The sequence below is a fragment of the Madurella fahalii genome (genome assembly GCF_045866475.1).
Source record: "Madurella fahalii IFM 68171 DNA, scaffold_5, whole genome shotgun sequence".
In the NCBI taxonomy this organism is placed as follows: domain Eukaryota; kingdom Fungi; phylum Ascomycota; class Sordariomycetes; order Sordariales; genus Madurella; species Madurella fahalii.
In genome coordinates, this window is record NW_027263975.1 from 2,592,694 (window position 1) to 2,613,465 (window position 20,772).

Sequence of the window (20,772 nt, forward strand, 5' to 3'; positions counted from 1 at the left end):
ACGAGCTCATTGTGGCAGAGTTTGGTGCCGAGATTAGGTTTTGGTTAAGCAATGCTACCGGGTGTGAAGGGTAAGGGAGCGACTAAGAGTGACAAGGAGGTCGGGGTGCTTTGGCGGGGCGTGATTTGTTCCTGTATGCTTCTGCATTCGTGAGTGTTTCGTCCTTTGGCGGTGTTCTTCTCACGGCTGACTAGCATATTCCAGTTATAATAAGATGTTCATGCGGCTGTCTTTGCGTGTAATTAGTACTAGTGTTAGGAGCGTAAATCAGAGTCTGTCGCAAGACCTGCTGAGTTGTTAGCGATGGGGTTGTGCTGAATGTCTGAGTTGCGGGTGGGTTTATGGCAACGATGATGGAGTTCGGATCAGGCTTGACGGTTGTCTGACTATATAGATGGATATCATGGTTTAGAGTGCCCAGACATGTGTGGCGAATGCGAGACAACAAGAAGAAATTTATCGTGTTGTGCCCAGGTGCGGTTTGCCAGTGATTAGGAGCCAGAACTATCACGCCGAAATCCATGATTATTAAATAATCTGCACATTGAATATCCCGTATGAATGAGCATTACGAAAAATGCTTAGTACTAACGATAGCTCCTGATACGTATGTCATGTGTGGATCATCACTACACCCGAACAATCGAAAGCCTTATCCAACGTAGACAGATATATACTCCCGTTAGCCAAACCTCGCCGTTTTCCTGGTTTGCTTGCCCGGTTCCGCTTCCATCAGAGTTCTTTTTGTGGCTGTGGCCCTCTTTGGCCGGGTGCGTTCGAAACGGTCGGGTTCGTGGTTCGGGTCCGCCCCATGCTTGAGCATGAGAGATCGTAAGCCATCGTAGCGATCTGGGTCAGTATCCGAGTAGAATAACCGCGTAAACTCTGTCCATGGAGTTTTTTGACCCCAGGGACTGTCGTAGCGAGTGTTGGGATCAAAACCATTCTCAAGCAGATACCGAAGCATTTCCACGTGTTTGGTACGCTCCTTGGGACAGTCGGTCGAGAAGATGGTGGATATGACATAGACCAGAACAGGCTTCTCAAAATCCGCAAAGAAATCAGGCTCCTTCGGTAATATGTGGCGGACATATCCCACGACGCCGACCTTGATGACGGGTTCACGAAAGAACAGGCAGACGGGGTTGGTGTCCATGCCCCATACGTTAAGCTGTGCCTGGCCCGTCCTGTTCATCTCAGGAATACAACGGTCCAGATCCCGGAGGAGGTCATAGACGACTTCGGCACCGTCAGCCTCTCTGCCGTGAAAGAGAGCTTCTTCTAAAGCAGACATAAGACCGGAAGCGGTATACTGGGCGAAGTCCGTCCTATCCACAAATTTGGGGAACTTTGTTGTCTTAATGTATGCTGTGAACGCCTTCAGCAGGGATATGTTGACGTTGAAGTCAGCTGGAGCTTTTGTCTCAAGGTACATGAACATCTCGCCGGTCCTCAGAAAGTCCATGACCGTTCGGTGGAGGAACTCGACGCATTCAGTGGCCTTATTGACTTCCAGAAGGCCGCGGCATCTGCCGTTCAGTCGACGCGAGATTTGCTTCGCTCTCGCCCTAAGCTTCTCGCGCGGTAACGGCCCCAAGGGAATCTTTCCGGCGTACTCGGGGTCCTCGAATTCGTCGTCGAGAAAACCGTAAACGGACAACGGTGCGGGTTGCCGAACCGCCAAGGACACTAGGAGTGAAGCAGCCATCTTTGAGTGGTAGAAAGGCTCGACCGATTCCAGTATCTGCCTGAAGAAGACGCCTAAGTCATTGGGGATGTTCTCCAGCCTTCTTCGTAGATCCTCGAAGCTGTCGTACTCAGTAAGGCCGTTTCGAAGGTCCCGTGTGACCAGGAACACCCAGAGGAACACGCCAGCCGCTCTCTCAGTGATTTGGTTGACAAGCCAGGCAAGTCTTTCCGGTGGGACGTCTAGGTCTTGCCACCTGGGATGCTCCTGCAACCGACTCTCAGCAAACACCCGAACATCGTTTCGTGTTAGATCCTGAACGTAAACCTTTAAGTTATCGTCTCGGCCGAGAGAGTCCTCAAAGACGTTCCAGGGCCGACTCGAAACACAGAGCTTTATATGTAGTGAACCCGCGAGATCTTTCAACGTCCTACAAAAATCAACATGGTCGCCCTCATATTCGTCCAAGCCGTCAATGAAGAAGCAGAATTTGATACCAAGAGTGTCTTGGTCGGCTATTCTCTGCAAGGCGAGGCGAAGCTCTGACATCTTCCACGGTTGGTACGTGAGTTCCTCGACCGTTTTGGTCCATCGCTCGGCGCACGCGGGCTCGATGAGATCTGGCTGCTGGCGAAAGATCTCGTAAAGTAACGTCCTTAGGAGGCCTTCCTGGGATTTCTGCATGGGTGTACCGGCGCTCCAGAAGTAGTGGCGGGCGATGACGATGGCCTTAGGATATGACCAGGTGGACAATGCTTGAATGGTGCTCGGGTGATCCGCGACGTACTTCATAAGTGTCGACTTGCCCGAACCGGGCTTGCCGGAGACCCAGAAGATACCGTCACCTTGCCTTAGCCAGCTGAGGAAGTTGTCGATGGAGGTTCCCGAACCCTGTTGACGGTGGGCTTCGTTGAATACCCACTTAAAAGTCCGAGTGTGAGCATCTGCTATGCAGCTGTGTCGGGCTGGGAGACTGGGATAGTCCAGGCTCCTGAGAATTGTGTTTTCCTTTACCACGCTTGCCCTTGAGACTCTGAGCTGGGACAGCTTGCTCTCGAGCGCCGCAATGTCATTTGCAATGCAAAGCGGCTTGGCCCCGGTCCTGGAACTGGCCGCTGAGATACAAGAGCCCAATGTGCTAATCGCCTGCTTCAAGCTGTCGAGTTTTACCGAGTTCTGCAGATCAAGATGCCGCCTTTCCGCGAGCAAATCCCTCAGTTGTGCTTGATAGCGGCTCTGCCAGTAACTGGAAGGGGGGAGACCGCACAGGTTAACATCGGGGTCCATGAGAGCCTGTAATGAGGGTGATGGATTTACCTACTTCGTCAACGCACACACCTGAAGTGTCAGAGATGTCTGAGTGTAGTGCAGCCTCTGCTCCAGCCTAGCAATCTCATCGCTCTTCCACACCCCCTTTAGGGCAAGTCTGAAGCTCTGCCATCGATGCTTGGTTCCATCGTCGCTTTTAAGCATCTGAACAATGTTCAAAAGCTTGTCGCAATCCTCCTTGCAAGACCTGGACAGGTCGTTGATGGCAAACACGCGGTTGACGATATCCGGCTTCTCACTTACCGCCTCGAGCATCGCATCCCTTTGGGATGCCAGCTCAAGTTCTGAGCTCAAGCTATGGAGGCGCCCATAGACTGTGTCCAAGGTCGTGACCTCACTGGTGGCGCCGTCTGCCGACGTGGAGATCTCCCTGATCTTGAATATCAGACTTGATGCAAAACTGACAAATTGGATCACATTAGCAGCTAGCCCGAGAGCGGTCAGCGGCTCCATTTCGCGCCTCAAAACGTTGCTCAATAATTGCAAAGGGGGTATCAGATTTGCAGACGAGATGGATGTTGGGAGGTGAGGTAATCAAAGAGCTTGCTGACCGTCATGGGGCTGTGAAACCGAATTGTCTTAGCACAGCCGTTTGGCAAACTGCACAGCCGCACCGATTCGGGAAACTCGAAGGGTGCAGCCAGGATAGAAAAGAAAAAAAAGTCAAATAAAATGAAATAATAGGGGGGGGGGAGAGAAAAAGGGAAAAAAGAAAAGAGCCAATACTCCGCATTGATAAAAAAAAAATTTGGAATAATTACTACCTGAATCCAGGGTATTCTGAGGTGATCCGTATAGCGACAGCTCGAATTGGCGTTATCTCATAGTAATGTACCTTAGTTAGGTTAAGCGAGGCTGGTATGTGCAAAAGGAAAAGAACCTTTATACAAGCGCATGCGAATTGATCATTAGAGCAGGAAATGACGAAATTCAGGTACTGGAGCTTAAATAGTTAGGCGACGATCTACGAGATCCTGGGAACTGAATGATCTTGGACGGGCAGGCCGCAGGATGGTTTTAGACGGTTGCTGACATTCAGGAGTCACCAGGCTCAACCTGGCCCAGTGTAGCTCAGTGTCGTACCTGAGGTGCAGTCGCTAAACGGCAATTGCGGCGTCCTTTTCGCACGACTCTCGAGAACCAAATAAGAATCCTGTAGGCAACGAGAATCTGAGAGGGCAATATAGCATCCGGATATTATAATCAAACTGCATCCTGAGCCTGCTATCGATCCTGATGCAGTACAGGAAAGGGCCAATAATTTCGTGGGTTGTCAATGTTCAAACCCAGACATGGTGATCCAGCCGCCAGGCTCACCGCCGCCCTTCCTAAGAACAAATTGCTGGTGCAACTGAACGAGGAATCTCTTCTAGGCGCTCGTCCCGGCCTCGGACTGTCTGGTCAGCGAAACGAGGCATTACTCCTGCTCTACTACCGGACAACGAAGAAGCCGGAATTCCATTGTAATATTCACTGAAGCCATCACCTCCTGTTGGCACATGTACAAGACAAGAAACTACCAGTGGGATGATGCCCTGGCCGTGATAATAAGGCGAGTCTTACCGTCCTCGACTAGGGCTTTACACGTATTGCTGCTCACTAGTCTCGTTACCGCTAGCTTACCTTTTGGTTTGGAGTAGCGTACAGCAATATGATACCGATTCATTGCCGGAATAGCCCATTGGGGTTACCACGAGATGTATGTGGTACAAATATGTCAATCGCTTACAACCCCACTGTCGATAACGCTCACCGCGGTTTGGGCGACGCCTTAACTGACTTATAAAAGAGAGATATCCTAGCCTATTGCGTCTGCCTGAAGCTCCCGAAGGCTCATGTCTTGCCGAATACGACCTCTGGCATTGTATCAACACCATCTCCAGCCGGCGCGCCGAGAAGCGGGACCGGCGCGTTGATAACACTCAGTTAGATCAACAGCGCCCTCTAACCCGCATCCAACGATACACCTTCTCTCTAACCCCCTCTCCCCCCCGCTCCGCGGACCCCCTCTACGCTCCACCAACTCGCAGTGGTAACCAGATCCAGTGCCCGTTCCCCCCCCAGCGGCGCCTAAACAACCCAAACATCCTCTTCCTCCTCAACCAACCGTACCTCATCCACGGCATTTTCATACCACCAAGCTTCGCCACCTCCCTCGACACACCTCGCCACCTTCCTGCTTGTGCTCTGCTTCAGCCCCGCCTTCAAAACCCCACTCCACCGCAGACACTGGCCACCCGGAAGCGACGCCCGCTCTAAACCCCGGTTCGACGCGATGGCGGCGCGAGAAGTGGCGGTCCTGACCGTACAGGGAGGTAAAGCCTGGTTATGCTGAGGCGGTGACGCGGTGTCTGGGGGTGGCAACCGGAGCACGTCCCCAGAGCCGCGGGGGCAGGAAGATTCTGCGGAGGGTGGCTCGGCCTCAGCAGAGGTGTGGGGATGATTCTGGCTGCCGGTGATGGTGGAGGGTTTCTTCAGGGGGTAGAGATGGGAGGGGCCGCTTGCTGAGACGTGATACTCTATAAGGGCAGGGGCATGACCACGTACCGTGAGCTCTGGCATGCTGTTACGGGGATAGTACGGAAGACGGGTAGCAAGTGGCTTAATGCGCGCTATAAGGCAAGTAGACGTCAGGCAAATGATCCGTCTGCGTCTTATGCCACTCTTCAAGACATCGGAAGGGGCATGCGTACCGAGAACTGCCGAATGTGTTCACCGATGTTACCTGGATGGGTGTTGAGGGAAAAACGGAGGTGCAACATCAAAGTTTTCGTGATAATAGAAACACCACTCTTTCCTGTCGTGATTCAAGCAGCACAAGATCGTTAGGGGATCATCTACAATCACCATGGGTATGATGTGGATATCAGTACGAAGGCGAAAGGAGGCCAAAGCATAGTAGCGTGGGAAAACCAACGGCCCAGTCGCCGCTGCCGGATCATATTACACAAACAGCCCGCTCTATCTGCATAGCACATCGATATCTATGGGCCATACCGGCTTCCTTCTGCCATGCTCGTCGGGATTCGATAAATGCCAAAAGTTTAAGCATAGAAGTTGACCGTCTAACCCGAGTGTCAGTATGATAAGACGACGCCTCTGAGCGGACGAGGGACTTACGTCTTTCTTCTTGGCCTGTACTTCGGCAATGGCGTCGACGTAGTGTTCGTGACCAATCTTGTTCTTACCCATCCGCAGGGCGATCATGCCAGCCTCGACACATACAGCCTTGAGCATGGCACCGCCAAACTCGTCGGTGCTGCGGGCCAGTTCGCTCCAGTTGACAGCAGGGTCCACCTTCATCTTACGTGAGTGGATCTTCAGGATCTGCGCGCGAGCCTCTTCGTTAGGAAGCGGGAATTCAATCTTGCGATCCAGACGACCCGACCGCAAGAGCGCGGGATCTAGAACATCCACGCGATTTGTGGCGGCGATGACCTTGATGCGGTCGTCCGAGGCAAAACCATCCAGCTGGTTGAGCAGCTCCAACATTGTCCGCTGCACTTCACGATCACCGCTCTTCTCGCTATCGAAACGCTTGGTTCCAACTGCATCCAACTCGTCAATAAAGATAATTGCCGGCGCCTTCTCCTTGGCTAGTGCGAAGCAGTCGCGAACAAGCTTGGCACCATCTCCAATGAACATTTGCACAAGCTGCGGCCCGGCAAGCTTGAGGAAGGTCGCATCGGTTTGGGCGGCGCAGGCTCTGGCAAGGAGAGTCTTGCCCGTCCCCGGCGGGCCATACATCAGGGCACCTAACAAGAGAGTTAGCGTGGTGAAGCTAGTCGTGGTAATAGACGGGGTCCAAGCTCCTTACCCTTCGGCGCCTTGATGCCGATCTTCTTGAACCGCTCCGCTTCCTTCATGGGCCATACAATGGCCTCGATGAGCTCGTCAATTTGCTTGTCGAGGCCGCCAACATCGCTGTACTTCTCGGTCGGCTTCTCATCGACCTCCATGGCTTTGACTCTGCTGTCATACTCGGCTGGAAGCGTGTCCAGGATTAAATATGAGTCCTTATTCACACCGATGAGGTCACCGGGTCTCAGTTTGTCTGGGTCGACGAGGCCGATGAGGGGTAGAAAGATGGTTTGCCTAGTCGACGTCTTGATCACTGCAGACTTGCCCACCCGGGTAGCGTCTAAGTCGATGTTTGCACCTTCCTCGGACGATTCGGCGGTGGGATCTAGATCTAGGAGCTCGACGACATTGCCGACGAGGTAGGGGAGTTGGCTGAAAAGTCAGCATGGTCCGGCTGGTTCAGTGGCGGGCGACGGCAGGGGTCTTGGGTAGTCCTACCGATTGTTGGCAATCTTCTCCATATTCTCCTTGATCTTTTCGGCCATGGTCGCCTTCTCGTGTGATAACCGCTGGAATTCGCTCTTCATAATTCGGGCATCATTCTCGAGCAGGCGGCGGCGGGTCTTGATGTCTTCGGTGCTAAGGCTTAAGATCTCCTCGTCCAGGACATCGTCCTCGGGCTCTGCATCTTTCATCTCGGCATCTCCATCACCTTGCGTCTTCTTGTCCTTGTCGTCATCCTTCTTCTTGTCCTTCTTATCCTTGTCATCGCGCTCACGGCGGTCGAGATCGTCGAGCTCCTCGAGGGTCGACATGGCGAACAGGGGGGGGGGGGGGGTTACGGCCGGCTTACTGAAGGTTTTGCGATGAGGCGCTGGACGAAAAATACAGCAGGCGCAACCGATCTGGAAATCTGTGAAGCTTCTCTCAATCCTGGGTGTAATGGATCCGAGAGATCACAACGGTGTTTGGGAGATGCGGTTGGGTGTTCAGCGGCGGTTGTCGAAGATGGAGCTCAATCGAATCGGCTGGGCTGGGCTGCTGCTGCAGGCAAAAGCGCGACGTAACCAGGCAAGGCAGGACCCACTCCCCACAGCAACCAACCACAAACAACCCGCATTTCATACTGACTAAGCATTCAATTGTCTTGGCTCTCTAAGCTTCCGAAGCTGACTTGCAGAGGCGCACAGGAGGCAGTGTAATTGTATGGAGTGATCTTTGCACCAAGAAACCGCACGATCGGGGATATTTGTATTCTGTGATGACGTACCCGAGTCGTCGATATCCTCACTCGGAACACCGACTAGAAAACAGGACACTGCTCCCCGCCCATTAGAGTATGACACCCCGAAAACCATGCTACCAGCGGCGCCTCTGAAACCCACACCACCGCCCTTACCACAGGATGTACACATCGTAGTAGAACATATATATAACAAACAATAGCGTATCAAAAACCGTCACAATCCTCACAACACGGCTACACTCCGACTTCGCCCGGATTACTCGTCGTCCAAGATCCTGCTCGCTATCGGCCCAACAATCGGTACCTCGTATCTTGAGCCAGAGTGTCAGCATTCCGTCCATGATTGCAATCTGCAAGTAATATGAACCAACCTGTCTAATGTATCCGCATCCCGGTACGCATTCAACACCAACCACCCGATCAAAACCAGATCTCCCAGGAAGAACACCCAACTCAGGAACGTCGACCATGAGAACAGCAGATGAACCACGAATAGCGCCGTGAAAAGGAGGCTAGACTGCCACGCATGAAACCTGCAACAGCACCGGTTAGCCTTGACTGAGCAACCTTTCATTGCGAGCGGGGAAGCGCCTGATACATACCTCACATAATCGCTCTTCCTCTCCAGAATCAACAACAATATCCCCCCCAACGGCGGCAGCGCCAGATACGCCAGGCACGCCTCATAGTCCAGCCTCAGACCCAAGCTGGTGTCAAACTCGGAAACCATACCCTCCCTCGCGCCCAGCGCGCTGAAATAATCCCCCATCCCACCACCTCCCCTTCCCCCGCCGACTGCACCATCCCCGCTTCCCGCGTTCCAAGGACTCCCCGTCCCGCCACCGCCGCCGTCGCCCACAACAACAGGACTCTGATACCTCCCCACCCCTTCCCCGGTCCACGCCCGCTGCGGCTGCGGGTGCTGCAGCGGCGGGGGCGAGAACTGCGACGGCCGGCGCTGGTACTGGTTGCCCGTCGCGGGGGAGTAGACGCGGCGGTTGTCGAGCGAGGTGCGCGGGGACGCGGTCTGGCTGTGGGTGGGGGAGAAAGAGGAGCGGCCGTGCTCCGGCGGGGAGGATTGGTAGGGGGCGAAATCCATGGCTCGGCTGTTTTTGGGGTGCGGATCGGTATCAAAAAACGTTTTGGTGGGAATTGCGTCTTCTTTCGTTCCTGCTTCGCAAAAGGTAGCTTGCCGAGCGCAGCGCAATCCCTGGTTTTCGCGTCCTGTTGAGAGGGGGGGCGCCACTCTCGTTTTGCCCGTTGAGAAACTTGTGCGAGCCTCGTAAGCTAAGGTAGCTGCCGTAGGTAGGTCCGGCCGGGGGGCCTAGATACGCCGAGCTTATCGAGGAGCGCCGCTAAAGGACGGACATGACGATGCCGAGGATAGTCTGGAGAGGTAGTTGCTTTGGCGCGAACGATAAGTCAATTATCAGGCATTGCAGCGCCGTAAACTGTTGGTCGGACGGCTGACGACGACGGGTCGCTCCTGGACCGGTTTTTGGGCGTGGTGGTGGGCTGAGCCGCACTGCCATGGCATAGAAGGGGAGACGGGAATGACGAGCGCAATGGATCTCGTTTAGCCGATGAGGGTGCCGTGGCTGCAGGGACTTGAGTGGGGCACTTCTGCCCCATCATGTGAGGCATGCGACATGTGCAATCTTTACATGGATATTTAGTACAATAGTTTACAAGTCCAGATACCGCAACTACTGCAAATGCGATCGACCAATCACCGCGCTATATGCGGTGCGAATAGATTGTAATCCTGACAAGCTCAAGCATCCCGCGCTTATGAGCTCTCGCCCTTCTTCCCTCCGTTCTGCTCCTCCTCCAGCACAGTCCGTCGGCTCTCCATCGTGAGCCAGAGACTCTTGCTCGCGCCTTCCAAAGCAGTCGTGAGACCAAGACCGGCACTCTGGAGCATGACGACGAGTTGAGCACGCAGCGAGTCCAAGCCGCCCTCGATGCCGCCAACCCACTGCACGCCGTCGATGTCGAAGACCTTATCCTCCACTCTTCCGCCAACCAGCATGAGCTTCTGAAGGCCGCTCTGAGCACTGGGCTCGTAATAACTAGGGTTCTTCTTTCGGCTTGGAGCAGGGAACGCCGGAGGGCTCGGGGAAAGCACGCTCAAAGCGGCAGACAAGTGCGCGGGCGACACGGTTGGCAGTGTGAACAGAGCAAGGGGGCCGACGAGCAAGGGCGAAATCTGAGCGTACACGGATGACTCAGGGACTGGCATCTCACCCTTTGTGATGCTCCTGACCGTATCGTAGGCCGCCTGCGACAGGTCGTGGTCGAACACCATTTGGACCTTCTCGCCCGTGGCTGAAGATACCGTCGTAGGGGCGACTTTGGAAGGATCGTGGAATTCGACAATCTTGAGCGCGACGTCGAATATACGTCCTCGAATGACCTGCAGCTGTGCTTTCGAGGCGATGTCGGCAGAATCCGTCCCAGGAGTGGAGACCTTGGCGAGAGCAAGTCTCAACTCCCGCCTCACAGCCGCCCACTCTACTGCCGTCAGGTTGTTGTGCTGAAAGACGAGGATCAGGGGCGTCGACCGGAGGAGCGAGGTGTAGTTTCGGAGCAGTTGTGACTTTCGCGCCTCGGCCGGACGGGCGGTAGGAGGTCTCGCAGGGGGGACATAGTCGTCCGGAAGCTTCAAGGCTGACAATCTCGATCCGGGAGCCGCGGTGGCATATTGTCTCGAAGCTGATATTGTTGCAGGCGTCGATGGTAGTAGGAGAACCGCTGATTGACTTGATAACCTTGAGGGATTGAGAGCGGAACCTAGGCCACGAGCGGCCGTGCAGCGTAGTCTTGGAGGCATCCTTTTGAGAGATTAGTTAGAGCTGTGGTTAATTGGGGGATGGGTAACGGGGTAGTGGTACGGACCTGATCCAAAGACAGCCTGCTCGCTGGACTAACCTGGTGTTCGCGCTCCCTCGCAAGAACCCGACTCGGGCGGAAATTTTGGCCTCGCCAATTGCCCGGCGCAGGGGCCACGGCCAAGCTCGAAACTTAAGCCACGCTAGATCTGACCGCCCCCGATTCTGCCGGGAGTAACGGAGATGCTGACTGCAGATCCTTGTCAGCCCCCCGCTGGAGCAGCCGGCATCGCGGGGCATTTTGGAGCTGTGCTCACAAAGCAACCAGCGATCTGAACTCTGGTCCTGCGTTCCACGATGACTCAACTGCAACACCATTCTTTGGCATTCTGCTTGCCAGGTTTTAGGCTACTCGATTGGCACCTCACGGCCAGCTAGCATCCATAAACCAATTGTTGCCGAAGTCTTCGAGGAGCGACCTGATCCCCCACCGTCAACATGTCGGCCCAACCGCCCACTGAACTCCCGCAGATCGACCTCAAGCCATTGCTCGCCCGTCTGTGGCCAGTAGGGCACCCGGACACCGTAACTCCAGAGCAGATTGCCGAAGCTCTCTCGTACTTCTTCACAAACCAGGTGTCAGATGTTCAAGCGGGCGCCCTGTTGATGTGCCTGCACTTCACGGGCCTAGACCGTCAGGCAGAGGTGTTGGCCAACACAGCTGGGTGCATGCTCAAAGCCGCTGCGAAGATTGACGTTTCCAAGCTCCGGTCGGTGGTAGAGAAGAGTGGCCGGAAAGAAGGCGGATACGAGGGCGGACTGGTAGCGATCCCTCCCCTCCTCTGGCACGCCAATGTTGCTAACTTGACTGTATTAGGTCGACATTGTCGGTACGGGCGGCGACTCGCACAACACTTTCAACATCAGCACCACCTCTTCAATTCTCGCCTCGAGCCTTCTGCTCATTGCTAAGCATGGCAACAAGGCATCAACTTCCAAGTCCGGTTCCGCAGACCTGCTCAACTGCATGGCGCCCCGTCCCCCGCAAATTTCTCGCATCCGCCCCGACACCATTGCGCAGCTTTACTCGCAAACTAACTACGGCTTCTTGTTTGCTCCTGTCTTCCACCCGGGTATGCGATACGTAGCCCAAACCCGCCGCCAAATGCCGTGGCGCACTATCTTCAACCTCCTTGGTCCCCTCGCCAACCCAGTCGACATCGGTGGGGGTGGTGACAGCGAGAAATCCTCCCTCCTCGAAGCCCGCATGATCGGCGTAGCGCGCAAGGACTTAGGGCCCGTCTTCGCCTCGGCCCTTCAGCTCGTGGGCGCTCGGAAGGCAATGGTCGTCTGCGGCGACGAGGAGCTCGACGAGATTAGCTGCGCCGGCAGCACGCTCTGCTGGCGGCTCAGCCCCAACCCGTCCAACCCGTCCGAGACGGTGACGGAGCACTTCCTGCTCCATCCGAGTGACTTTGGGCTACCGGCGCACCCTTTGTCCGAGGTATCGCCCGGCAAGGAGCCCACCGAAAACGCAGCCATTCTAGCCCGCATCCTGAACGGCGAGATGCCCGACGACGATCCGATTCTGCACTTTGTCTTGATCAACACTGCCGCGCTGTTTGTGGTTTCGGGGATATGCGAGGCGGATACGAGCAGCATGGGACATGGTGACAATGGGGTTGTTATCGAAGAGCGTGGCCCGGGAGGAGGGCGCTGGAAGGAGGGCGTGAGGCGGGCACGGTGGGCCATCAAGAGCGGCGAGGCGGCGAGGCAGTGGGCCAAGTTTGTAGAGGTTACCAATAGCTTCAGCGATTGAGTTCGTTTCCGGGTCTTTGCGCGTAGATGGCTCAACGGGGTAGCAAGGGGGAAAGGAGATGTTGGGTGGTTCAACATATACCCAACCGGTGAAACTTGAACGAGGCTAATTCTTGGGAGAGTTACGCCGGCGTAGGAAGAATACATTTCTAGCCTAACTAAATATCTCAGGCCGAATCGGTCAACTTCTCTCAGAGTACGGATACGTCATAAATATCGGTAAGAACTAGTTAAGTCCGTCCATCACTCTCCTCTCCCCTCACCGTACGTATGACGGCGCCCTCCCTACTAGTGCATCAAATTTCCTCCCCCATCCCTTCTTTCCGCTCTCCCTTTTCCATGCCCCTACCCTTAGCCTTACCCTTTCGCTCACGCCTACCACCGTGCCCGCCATTGCTAGAAACGCCGCGCCCGAACGAGTGCTCTCTATCATCCTATCTCGAAAGCACCCCCCGGACGACGCCCTTCAACAGCGGCTTCCCCTCAACCAACAAGTCCCCGATCCCCGTCCCCTCCCCGCTGCCCTGCTCGAGCCACCGCGCAAGCAGATCGTTGCTCTCCTTGGGCTTGACCGAGTCGTCGCGCGTGCCGACGGTGATGTGGGCCACGCGGTTGACGCACTCCCACTTAGGCCTGGGCGGGTGCTGCTGCTGCTGGTGGTGGTGGTGGGGGTCTGGGGCGTCGACGTCGTCGTCGGAGGTGGGGATGAGGCGTACAACGATGGCCATGAGGCGGTCGTCGAAGACGACGCGCTCGAGCTGCACGCCGAGGTCGCCGAGCTTGCCGTCCGGGTGGATGGCGCCGTCCGTGTCCTGCAGGAACGTGTACCGCTGCCAGAGGTCCGGGTATTCCTTGGCCGAGGCGCGGTGCATCAGCGTGACGTGGAACTTGGGCTGCACGCGCCGGGTGCCCTGGAGCTGCTTGAAGAAGCGGGACTGGGCGGGCGGGAGGGGCGGCGAAAAGGTCTTCTCGAGGGCGGCGAGGACGTCCCGAGTGGGTACGTCGACTGACATGTACTCGAGGCCTTTCTTCTTTTTGGATTTGTCGGCGGCCTGCTGCTGCTGCAGGTGCTGCTGGTCTTGTCCTTTGGCGGCCTTCTTGTTCTTAGAGCGGTCGGGGATGGTGTGTCGCAGATCGGGCTGGTAGCCTTCCAGAGCAGCCTTGATGGCTGCATCCATGGCTTCGGCCGGGGGAATGCTGGGCATGAAATTGGGATACAGACTGTGCAGCTCCCTGATGATGATCTCCAGGTTCTCTCGGCTTCCTCTGGTAGGATCCAGGTCAATCACGGCGTCAAAACCGGCATCGGGTTCCCGCTCTGGGTCGCAGGGCTCGAAGCGCTGGATGAAGCCCTCCATGATTCCCACCACCTTGTTCATGTCTGTAGCGGCCTGGATGGTCTGGTGGTTGTCGCCCCGCGTGAGCACCCGGTCCTGGGTGACCTGACGGACAGTGTCAATATCATTGTGGACAAAATGGAGTGCGACCAGTCTGGCACCAGTATGCTGGAGTTTAACATCTGTGATCAGTTGCTTGCGCTCATGCTTCTGAGCGTTATTTCTATCGGCAAACACAGCCGGAAGATCATCTAGCTGATCCAGAATGGCCTTGGTAAATCGAGGGGGCCGCTTCGGACCGGTGATGTTGTCGTTCTGGATGTGGCCCCAGCCGAATAGGCTGGTGAGTGCAAGACCGATAGTGGTCTTTCCGCACCCAATTGTCGCAATCGGGACGAGTATTATGTCACGAGTTACCTCTGTGGCTGTCCCGCCTCCGTAGATATCTTCAAAGTTAGCTGCATCGGCGCCCTTGATGTTCTTGTACTCGAGGAAGTCGTTGCGCAGCTGGATGATACCGTGGTTTTGGTTGTAAAGCTTCGCCAGAGTCCGGTCGGCTTCCAGACGTTTCCGAGCGTAGAGAAGGTACTCCTCGGTGATCTTGACGTGCTTCCTGATCTTGGGCTGTCTACCCGCAATGATGGCCTTGGTGCATTCCCGCCATTGCCGGTACATCAAGTATGGCTCCTCAAACTTGTACTTGAAGAACCAATCCTGATATGGCTTCACCTCTGGGTTGTGTGTCATCTTGCACCTAATGACGAAACCCTCGACGTCCCGGCCATCGTGTGCGCCTGTCTCAGCGACCTCCTCGAGAAAAGCCTTCACATCGTTGATGTCATCGATCAAGATCAGCCCGGTCTTGATGAAGCCCCAGTCCTCGGCGAACTTCTGGACGAGCGGGGAAGGATAAGTTATAAACTCGGGGACGTTGATGTTGATGCCGTGCAAGTACAGACCGGCTTTATCGGGGCCATAGGCCAAAATGTGCTCTTCAAATTCGTCGTCGCAGAGCTCCGCGATGGCTGTGGCGTTCCGATTCCTCAACTCCCGCGCCAGGTCTTGCTTGGTCTTTCCGATGCGTTCCAGCTGCCTTTCGATATGCCTCTCGCCAACGCTGGCATGGCTGAGTTCGGCATCCCCACGATCCCCGGTCGAGTGCTTGCTGCAGACGAGCAGTGTATCATCTTCAAGACCGCTGATGAAGATAATGCACCCGTTCTCCTTCAGCGTGAGCTCGTAAGGGCCTTTGGTCCTTGTCTTGATGTTCTCCCACTCTGTCTCGTGAACCTCGCCGGTGTTGAAAAACTTGTCGTAGCCGCGGACTGCGATTTCAGGAGTATCGTTCCGGGTTTTGGTAGTGAACAAGCCACGCGCGTAGGTGGGCAGATCACGCCGCTTGTAGTCCCAATCCTGAAACCGCCATGAGTCGACCTCCGCTCCAGTCGGCGACCCAGCCACTGCGTATTTAGTCTTCTTCACGCTGAACCCGCCGCTCTTCTTCCCCTTCTGGCAGCTGTCATTGAGGCCGCGAACCAGGGCGGCGACCTGCTGCGGATCCTGGCTGAGGTAGGGAACCTTCATGCCAACGGCATCTTTGGCATAATCTGTCGAGGCCTTGTACCTCGAAGCCAGCGCATTATCCAGGGTGGCTATGGTTTCCTCCATCGTATCTGTGTGTAGCGATTTCACGGCGGGGATGTTTGCTGTTGCGTGGAGTGACTGGGAGGTGAGGGGCGAAGCGGTTGGAGTGGATACGGGGACCAGAGGCGAGAGGCCCAGGGGCGAGTTGGAGTATTGCGGTTGCCGCGCGGTTGCGGTGAACTGGTTTATGAAGGAGGGGGAAGGGTGAATTTGTGGATAGTTCTGGGTTGAGAGCAGAATCTAAGGGCGAGGTCCAAAGGTTCTTTAATCCGATAGAAACATAAAGGCAAGCGGGAAACAAGCCCCCAATAACCGACCTAACCCAGGCAGCGGCAGCCACAGCTCTGAAAGTCGGCCAATGAGTCAACCATCATCCTTAGTTAGGTACGGAAAGCAGCCAAGTGCGGCGTGTAAGTCCCACAACCACTTGAATCAGCACTACAGGTAATCAAAATCCGTCCTCAAACAATCCCTAGTGTGGTCCTGGGCCATCTCACCGAAGAGTCAGAGTTTGTTTTGACCGCCGAGCCAACTGGCTCATTGACCTGAGCATGGACCTAGCCCACCGACATGTTTGGTCCGGGAGCATTTGCCTTGCAGTTCCCAACGTCATGATTCTTGAGGCTCCCTAACCGCGCGTATTCTGGGCCGCGCACCTAGAAATCATCACCTCTGAATGTGTACTGTGCGAGCACCTACGTGATAGGTCAAGGTCTTTTGGCACCCGAAGCCGCGGCAGCAGAGCACCAAAATTCCATTCTGACAGGGGTAAAGTACAGAAGCGGTGGTGGGGCCCTTGCTCTTCGATCGACCCCGCGCTGGTCAGAGCCCCGCCAAATATTTGTCGACGAAATTTCCAAACACAGGCTGCAAGTCCTTCCTAAGCAGGAAAACATTGTCAAGCAGCCCAGTCCTGCAGTAATGGCGCCAAATCCGTATCTCCTCGCCGCTGACAACCCGCCGGCCCTTTTGTCGCTCCTTCGTGAAGATCCCTCCCTAGCCAAGGGCCAAGACGAGCATGGCTATTCCCTCGTACATGCAGCGGCAAGTTACAACCATCTTGACCTTCTTCGGTCCTTGATCCGCGAATTCAAGGTCCCAGTTGATCTCAGAGACGAGGACGGCGAAACAGCACTCTTTGTCGTCGAGACTGTCGAGGCGGCGCGCGTCCTGGTCGAGGAGTTGGGGCTCGATATCAAAATACGAAATGCCGAGGGCCAGACAGCGAGAGAAAAGATCGAGGCCGACGAGGAGTGGCCGGCCGTTACTGGGTATCTTCGGGGCCGGGAGACCGGTTCCTCGGGTGCCAATGGCACGGAAACGGGCAACACCTCGACGGTGACGGAACTCCCGCCCCTTCCCGAAGGGTTGAAGGTTATGATGGGAACAATGGACGAGGCAGAAGCTGGAGAGCAGCAACCGGATCCTGAATTCCGCCGGAGGATAGAGGAGTTTGCCGCGCGGGACGACTTCCAGACACCCGAGGGCCAAGCGGCGCTGCGGCAGTTGGTTGAAGATGCGATCGGCGGAGAAGGTTTAACGGAGGAGAGGAGTGTCCGGCCGAGGCAAGACTAATGTCTTCTTGACTCCGAACTCATTCATGCGCCTTAATCTCCCACATGAGATACTCCCCTGACGAATCCGGTGGACGGAGCATCGTGCATTCGGAGTTGTGCCCTGCCAAACCTTTCGAAAATGTTGTCGTGCTGAATGCGAACCATGTCCGGGACGGAAGAGCCGCGATGATATCGATCAATGTCTGCCGGGACCACGACGGCGCAAGGAAGCCTTGCCAGGTGATTTTGCAAATCTTGACCTGCCGCTCACCGCCGTCAGGAACCTGGTACCGGGAGAGGTATGGGTCTATCCCATCGCCCATCTCGATGCGAGGACTTTGAAGCCGAGCAAGGGATAGCCACTCATATAAACTCGTTGAGAAGTCGGCAAAGTCTTCCCTAGCAGTTGCTGCGATGGACTCGATGGTCGGTTTGAGGGCGGGCATATTGACATCCATGTCTTTCACAACGCCGGGGGCACATGTGTAGTTAATAGGGAAGTGCTGCGAGAGCGGATCCGGGTCAGGGGCTGCAAGAGACGTTAGTCGTGAAACGCAGCATTAATTGAAGGGTCCCTACTTGCAGAGGAGATATTGCAGAATAGCCAAGTGATAGGCGCAGCAAGCGCATTTTTACTGGCATAAATTAATCTGTCAAACCCCTTCTTCCCCGGAAACATTGATGGGCTCGTGAGATCAAACTCGACAACTAGCACAGTCAGAACACCGGCTACCAGACACTGAGGGACCGGGAAACAAACCCCAACGAGACTTCAGGCCGCGCTTCCCCTTGACTCCGTGGGGTTTGCCTACAAGCCCTGCTCGCTCATATGCTTCCTTGTCCAGGAGCATTGTAAGCATACCGCTTTTCAGTGAAAAAGCGTTGTCAATCCCTCTCCGACCTTCCGACAACATCATGATGTCTCCTGCTCCACGTTAGCGAGCCTCTATACGTGCCAGGGTCAGGCCGTGGGCTACATACCTTTTTTGACGTACTCGGTGAAAAAGCCACCAGAGAGGATATCGTGCAATGACATGACCACTCTCTTGAACTCAGGGGCTGGTCGGTCCCTGACAAGCTGCTCCCAGGCTATGCCAAACACATCTTGGGGAATAAGCAGATCAACCTGCAACAGCAATCAGCATTAATCCCCCGGAAACCAACGTATTTGGCTAAGTTGAAGTAAAAAGAATAAGCTGAAGCCAGATCTAGAGCGGGTCTGCACGTACTCGATGGACAAAGTCTTGGCTTGCAAGTGTCGTCCACGGCTTCCCTCTCGATGGAGGTTGTTCTGGGTTCAAATGGCCCATAACCCCGTACGTGACATAACATTTAGAGGCTTGGTATACCGCTGGCGGAGTAAAGGTTAGCATCGTGTTTTGGACTCGGATCTAGAAGTCGAATATTTGAGCCTGGGGTCTCCAGGCGCACATTGAACTTGCTGTGAAAGTTGAGTGGGCAACAAATTGCTTGGACAAAATCTAGCGGGAGCGAAAGAGGGTCTGGGAACGGGCAGGGTGTGTCTGTAGTAAGTACTGATCACCGATTGGCTGGTATTCTACGTCCACCGAGCTAGCACCCTAGATTCGCACCACCGTGTACTCAGATCAAGCCCAATGCCACTTCCTGGGTCAAACAAACTTGAACCTTTCCAGTGAGTCAAGCAGGGCGTTGCACCCTCTGAACCTCACAAAGTCGGTCTTAGCCTTTTTCTTTTTTTTTTTCATGAGCAAGACAATGGTTGCGATAAGACGCTTGGTTCTGACAGTACAAGAAACTCACAGACCGACAAGGGTGAAACCCAGCAGAGAAGATGGATTATCTTATTCGCTTTTCTCAGTCTCATGAGACATTCCGGCTGCCTGAGATCCAAGCCTTGGCCGTGATCGAAGGAATAGACTTGAGAGTTGTCTCTTACAGTCTAGAAGTAAGCAATTACCCCTTTGAGCTTTGAACCAGCTCAGAATATGTCGAGCAACCACAGAAACCCGGGCCCCGGTGCCCCCGTTTTACCCCGCCCCCTGAACCAAGTCAACAATCCTAACCCCTCCTCCCGCTCTTATCCAGTCCCCCTTCTGCATCGTATCCCTCCCCTCCGCGGCGGCTGCCAAGCGCCTGATCCGCCGCTCGATCCTCGCCATGTCCATCCACGAGCTCTGGGGCGCCGGCGCGGACCTTGCCGCGGTGCACTCGCGGGTCCGCGCCGGCACGGCGCACCTCTGGCAGCAGTACATGACGTGCTCGTTCAAGTTCACCATCGACTCGTACCAGGGCTCGCGCTCGGCCGAGGACAAGGTGGCCATCATCAACTCGTTCGCCTACCTCGGCTTCGCGGGCCCCATCAAGATGCGCGGCGCCGACGAGGAGTTCGTCCTCTTCGAGGACTGGGAGTTCAACTCGACCCCGCTGGGGATCCCCGACCCCAAGTATTACTACTTTGGGCGGTACTTGGGGTCCGGGGCGAGGGAGCTGCCTAAGAAGTTGGATCTGAAGAAGCGGCGGTATATCAGCACCACGTCCATGGATGCCGAGTTGGCGCTGGTGACTGCGAACTTGGCGCTCGCGGGGCCGGGCAAGATCATGTACGACCCGTTTGTGGGCACGGGAAGTTTCCCCGTGGCCTGCGCGCAGTTTGGGGCGCTGGCGTTCGGGAGTGATATTGATGGGCGGAGTATGAGGGGGGATGAGAAGAAGAGGACGTTGAGGGGGAATTTTGAGCAATATGGCCTGCTTGGCGGGCTAGGGGGAATGTTCACAGCGGATCTGACAAACTCGCCGATCCGGCGGGTGCCTCTGCGGTATGACGGAGATGGAGTTACCGGGAGGGTGTTTGATGGGATTGTATGTGATCCGCCTTATGGGGTGAGAGAGGGGCTGCGAGTGCTGGGGGTGCGAGATCCGGAAAAGTCACCTTGGGTTATAACGAAGGGCAAGGAGATGTATAAGTGAGTGCTCGCTGTTTGGGATGATGCAAGGCGCCGTTTTGGACGAGCTAACGAACGACGACGGAACCAGGGATCCCGAATTCATCCCTCCCAGAAAGCCGTACAGCTTTCTCGCCATGTTGGATGGCATCCTGCAATTCTCGGCCGAGACGCTGGTGGACAATGGGCGACTCTCATTCTGGATGCCTACGGCGAACGACGAGCACCAAGAGATCCCCGTGCCAACACATCCGTATCTCGAGATGTTGTCCGTTTGCACACAAACTTTTAACAAATGTGCGTCACGCCCGACGGGCCAACCGCCTGTGTTTCCACATGTTTGTCATGTCTGACCAACGATAGGGTCGCGGAGGCTCATCACCTACCGCCGAATCCCCGACGCCGAAGTCGACGCCGAGGCTATGAAAACACGAGAGGAGATGAAGCCGGTCGGGAAAACAGCTGACGAACTGAATCCATTCCGCAAGGCTTACTTCAACAAGTTTGAGGCGTAAAGGAATACCTGGATAATGTATCTTTAGATACCGGTTAAGCATAATACAACGAAACTGACGGATCCAACCCGATGCTCCTATCCG

General features: G+C 55.3%; 9 protein-coding genes across 9 annotated transcripts; 3 read left to right on the forward strand and 6 right to left on the reverse strand.

Moving 5' to 3' along the window:
- Positions 1-682: 682 nt before the first annotated feature.
- On the reverse strand, positions 683-3,469 carry MFIFM68171_09348 (NACHT-NTPase and P-loop NTPases N-terminal domain-containing protein; the record flags this gene model as incomplete). The annotated part of the gene is made up of 2 exons (XM_071064767.1): positions 683-2,933; positions 3,009-3,469. The coding sequence occupies 2 exons, from the start codon at positions 3,467-3,469 to the stop codon at positions 683-685; spliced, it is 2,712 nt and encodes a 903-aa protein (XP_070920868.1).
- A 2,591-nt stretch (positions 3,470-6,060) lies between these two features.
- Positions 6,061-7,632, reverse strand: RPT5 (26S proteasome regulatory subunit 6A; the record flags this gene model as incomplete). The annotated part of the gene is made up of 4 exons (XM_071064768.1): positions 6,061-6,081; positions 6,137-6,771; positions 6,834-7,249; positions 7,316-7,632. The coding sequence occupies 4 exons, from the start codon at positions 7,630-7,632 to the stop codon at positions 6,061-6,063; spliced, it is 1,389 nt and encodes a 462-aa protein (XP_070920869.1).
- A 687-nt stretch (positions 7,633-8,319) lies between these two features.
- Positions 8,320-9,162, reverse strand: MFIFM68171_09350 (uncharacterized protein; the record flags this gene model as incomplete). Its single annotated transcript, XM_071064769.1, has 3 exons — positions 8,320-8,374; positions 8,435-8,596; positions 8,666-9,162. The coding sequence occupies 3 exons, from the start codon at positions 9,160-9,162 to the stop codon at positions 8,320-8,322; spliced, it is 714 nt and encodes a 237-aa protein (XP_070920870.1).
- A 690-nt stretch (positions 9,163-9,852) lies between these two features.
- Positions 9,853-10,896, reverse strand: MRPL11 (mitochondrial 54S ribosomal protein uL10m; the record flags this gene model as incomplete). The annotated part of the gene is made up of 1 exon (XM_071064770.1): positions 9,853-10,896. The coding sequence occupies one exon, from the start codon at positions 10,894-10,896 to the stop codon at positions 9,853-9,855; it is 1,044 nt and encodes a 347-aa protein (XP_070920871.1).
- A 496-nt stretch (positions 10,897-11,392) lies between these two features.
- Positions 11,393-12,713, forward strand: TRP4 (anthranilate phosphoribosyltransferase; the record flags this gene model as incomplete). The annotated part of the gene is made up of 2 exons (XM_071064771.1): positions 11,393-11,716; positions 11,772-12,713. The coding sequence occupies 2 exons, from the start codon at positions 11,393-11,395 to the stop codon at positions 12,711-12,713; spliced, it is 1,266 nt and encodes a 421-aa protein (XP_070920872.1).
- Positions 12,714-13,146: 433 nt separating this feature from the next.
- Positions 13,147-15,717, reverse strand: trl1 (tRNA ligase; the record flags this gene model as incomplete). Its single annotated transcript, XM_071064772.1, has 2 exons — positions 13,147-13,338; positions 13,399-15,717. 2 exons carry the CDS (start codon positions 15,715-15,717, stop codon positions 13,147-13,149), a joined length of 2,511 nt encoding a protein of 836 aa, XP_070920873.1.
- Positions 15,718-16,614: 897 nt separating this feature from the next.
- MFIFM68171_09354 (uncharacterized protein) lies at positions 16,615-17,268 on the forward strand (the record flags this gene model as incomplete). The annotated part of the gene is made up of 1 exon (XM_071064773.1): positions 16,615-17,268. The coding sequence occupies one exon, from the start codon at positions 16,615-16,617 to the stop codon at positions 17,266-17,268; it is 654 nt and encodes a 217-aa protein (XP_070920874.1).
- Positions 17,269-17,287: 19 nt separating this feature from the next.
- On the reverse strand, positions 17,288-18,622 carry MFIFM68171_09355 (Ribonuclease P 40kDa subunit; the record flags this gene model as incomplete). Its single annotated transcript, XM_071064774.1, has 5 exons — positions 17,288-17,778; positions 17,829-17,957; positions 18,010-18,174; positions 18,231-18,375; positions 18,479-18,622. The coding sequence occupies 5 exons, from the start codon at positions 18,620-18,622 to the stop codon at positions 17,288-17,290; spliced, it is 1,074 nt and encodes a 357-aa protein (XP_070920875.1).
- Positions 18,623-19,062: 440 nt separating this feature from the next.
- MFIFM68171_09356 (tRNA guanosine-2'-O-methyltransferase) lies at positions 19,063-20,688 on the forward strand (the record flags this gene model as incomplete). Its single annotated transcript, XM_071064775.1, has 4 exons — positions 19,063-19,176; positions 19,317-20,194; positions 20,265-20,470; positions 20,537-20,688. 4 exons carry the CDS (start codon positions 19,063-19,065, stop codon positions 20,686-20,688), a joined length of 1,350 nt encoding a protein of 449 aa, XP_070920876.1.
- Positions 20,689-20,772: the final 84 nt, after the last annotated feature.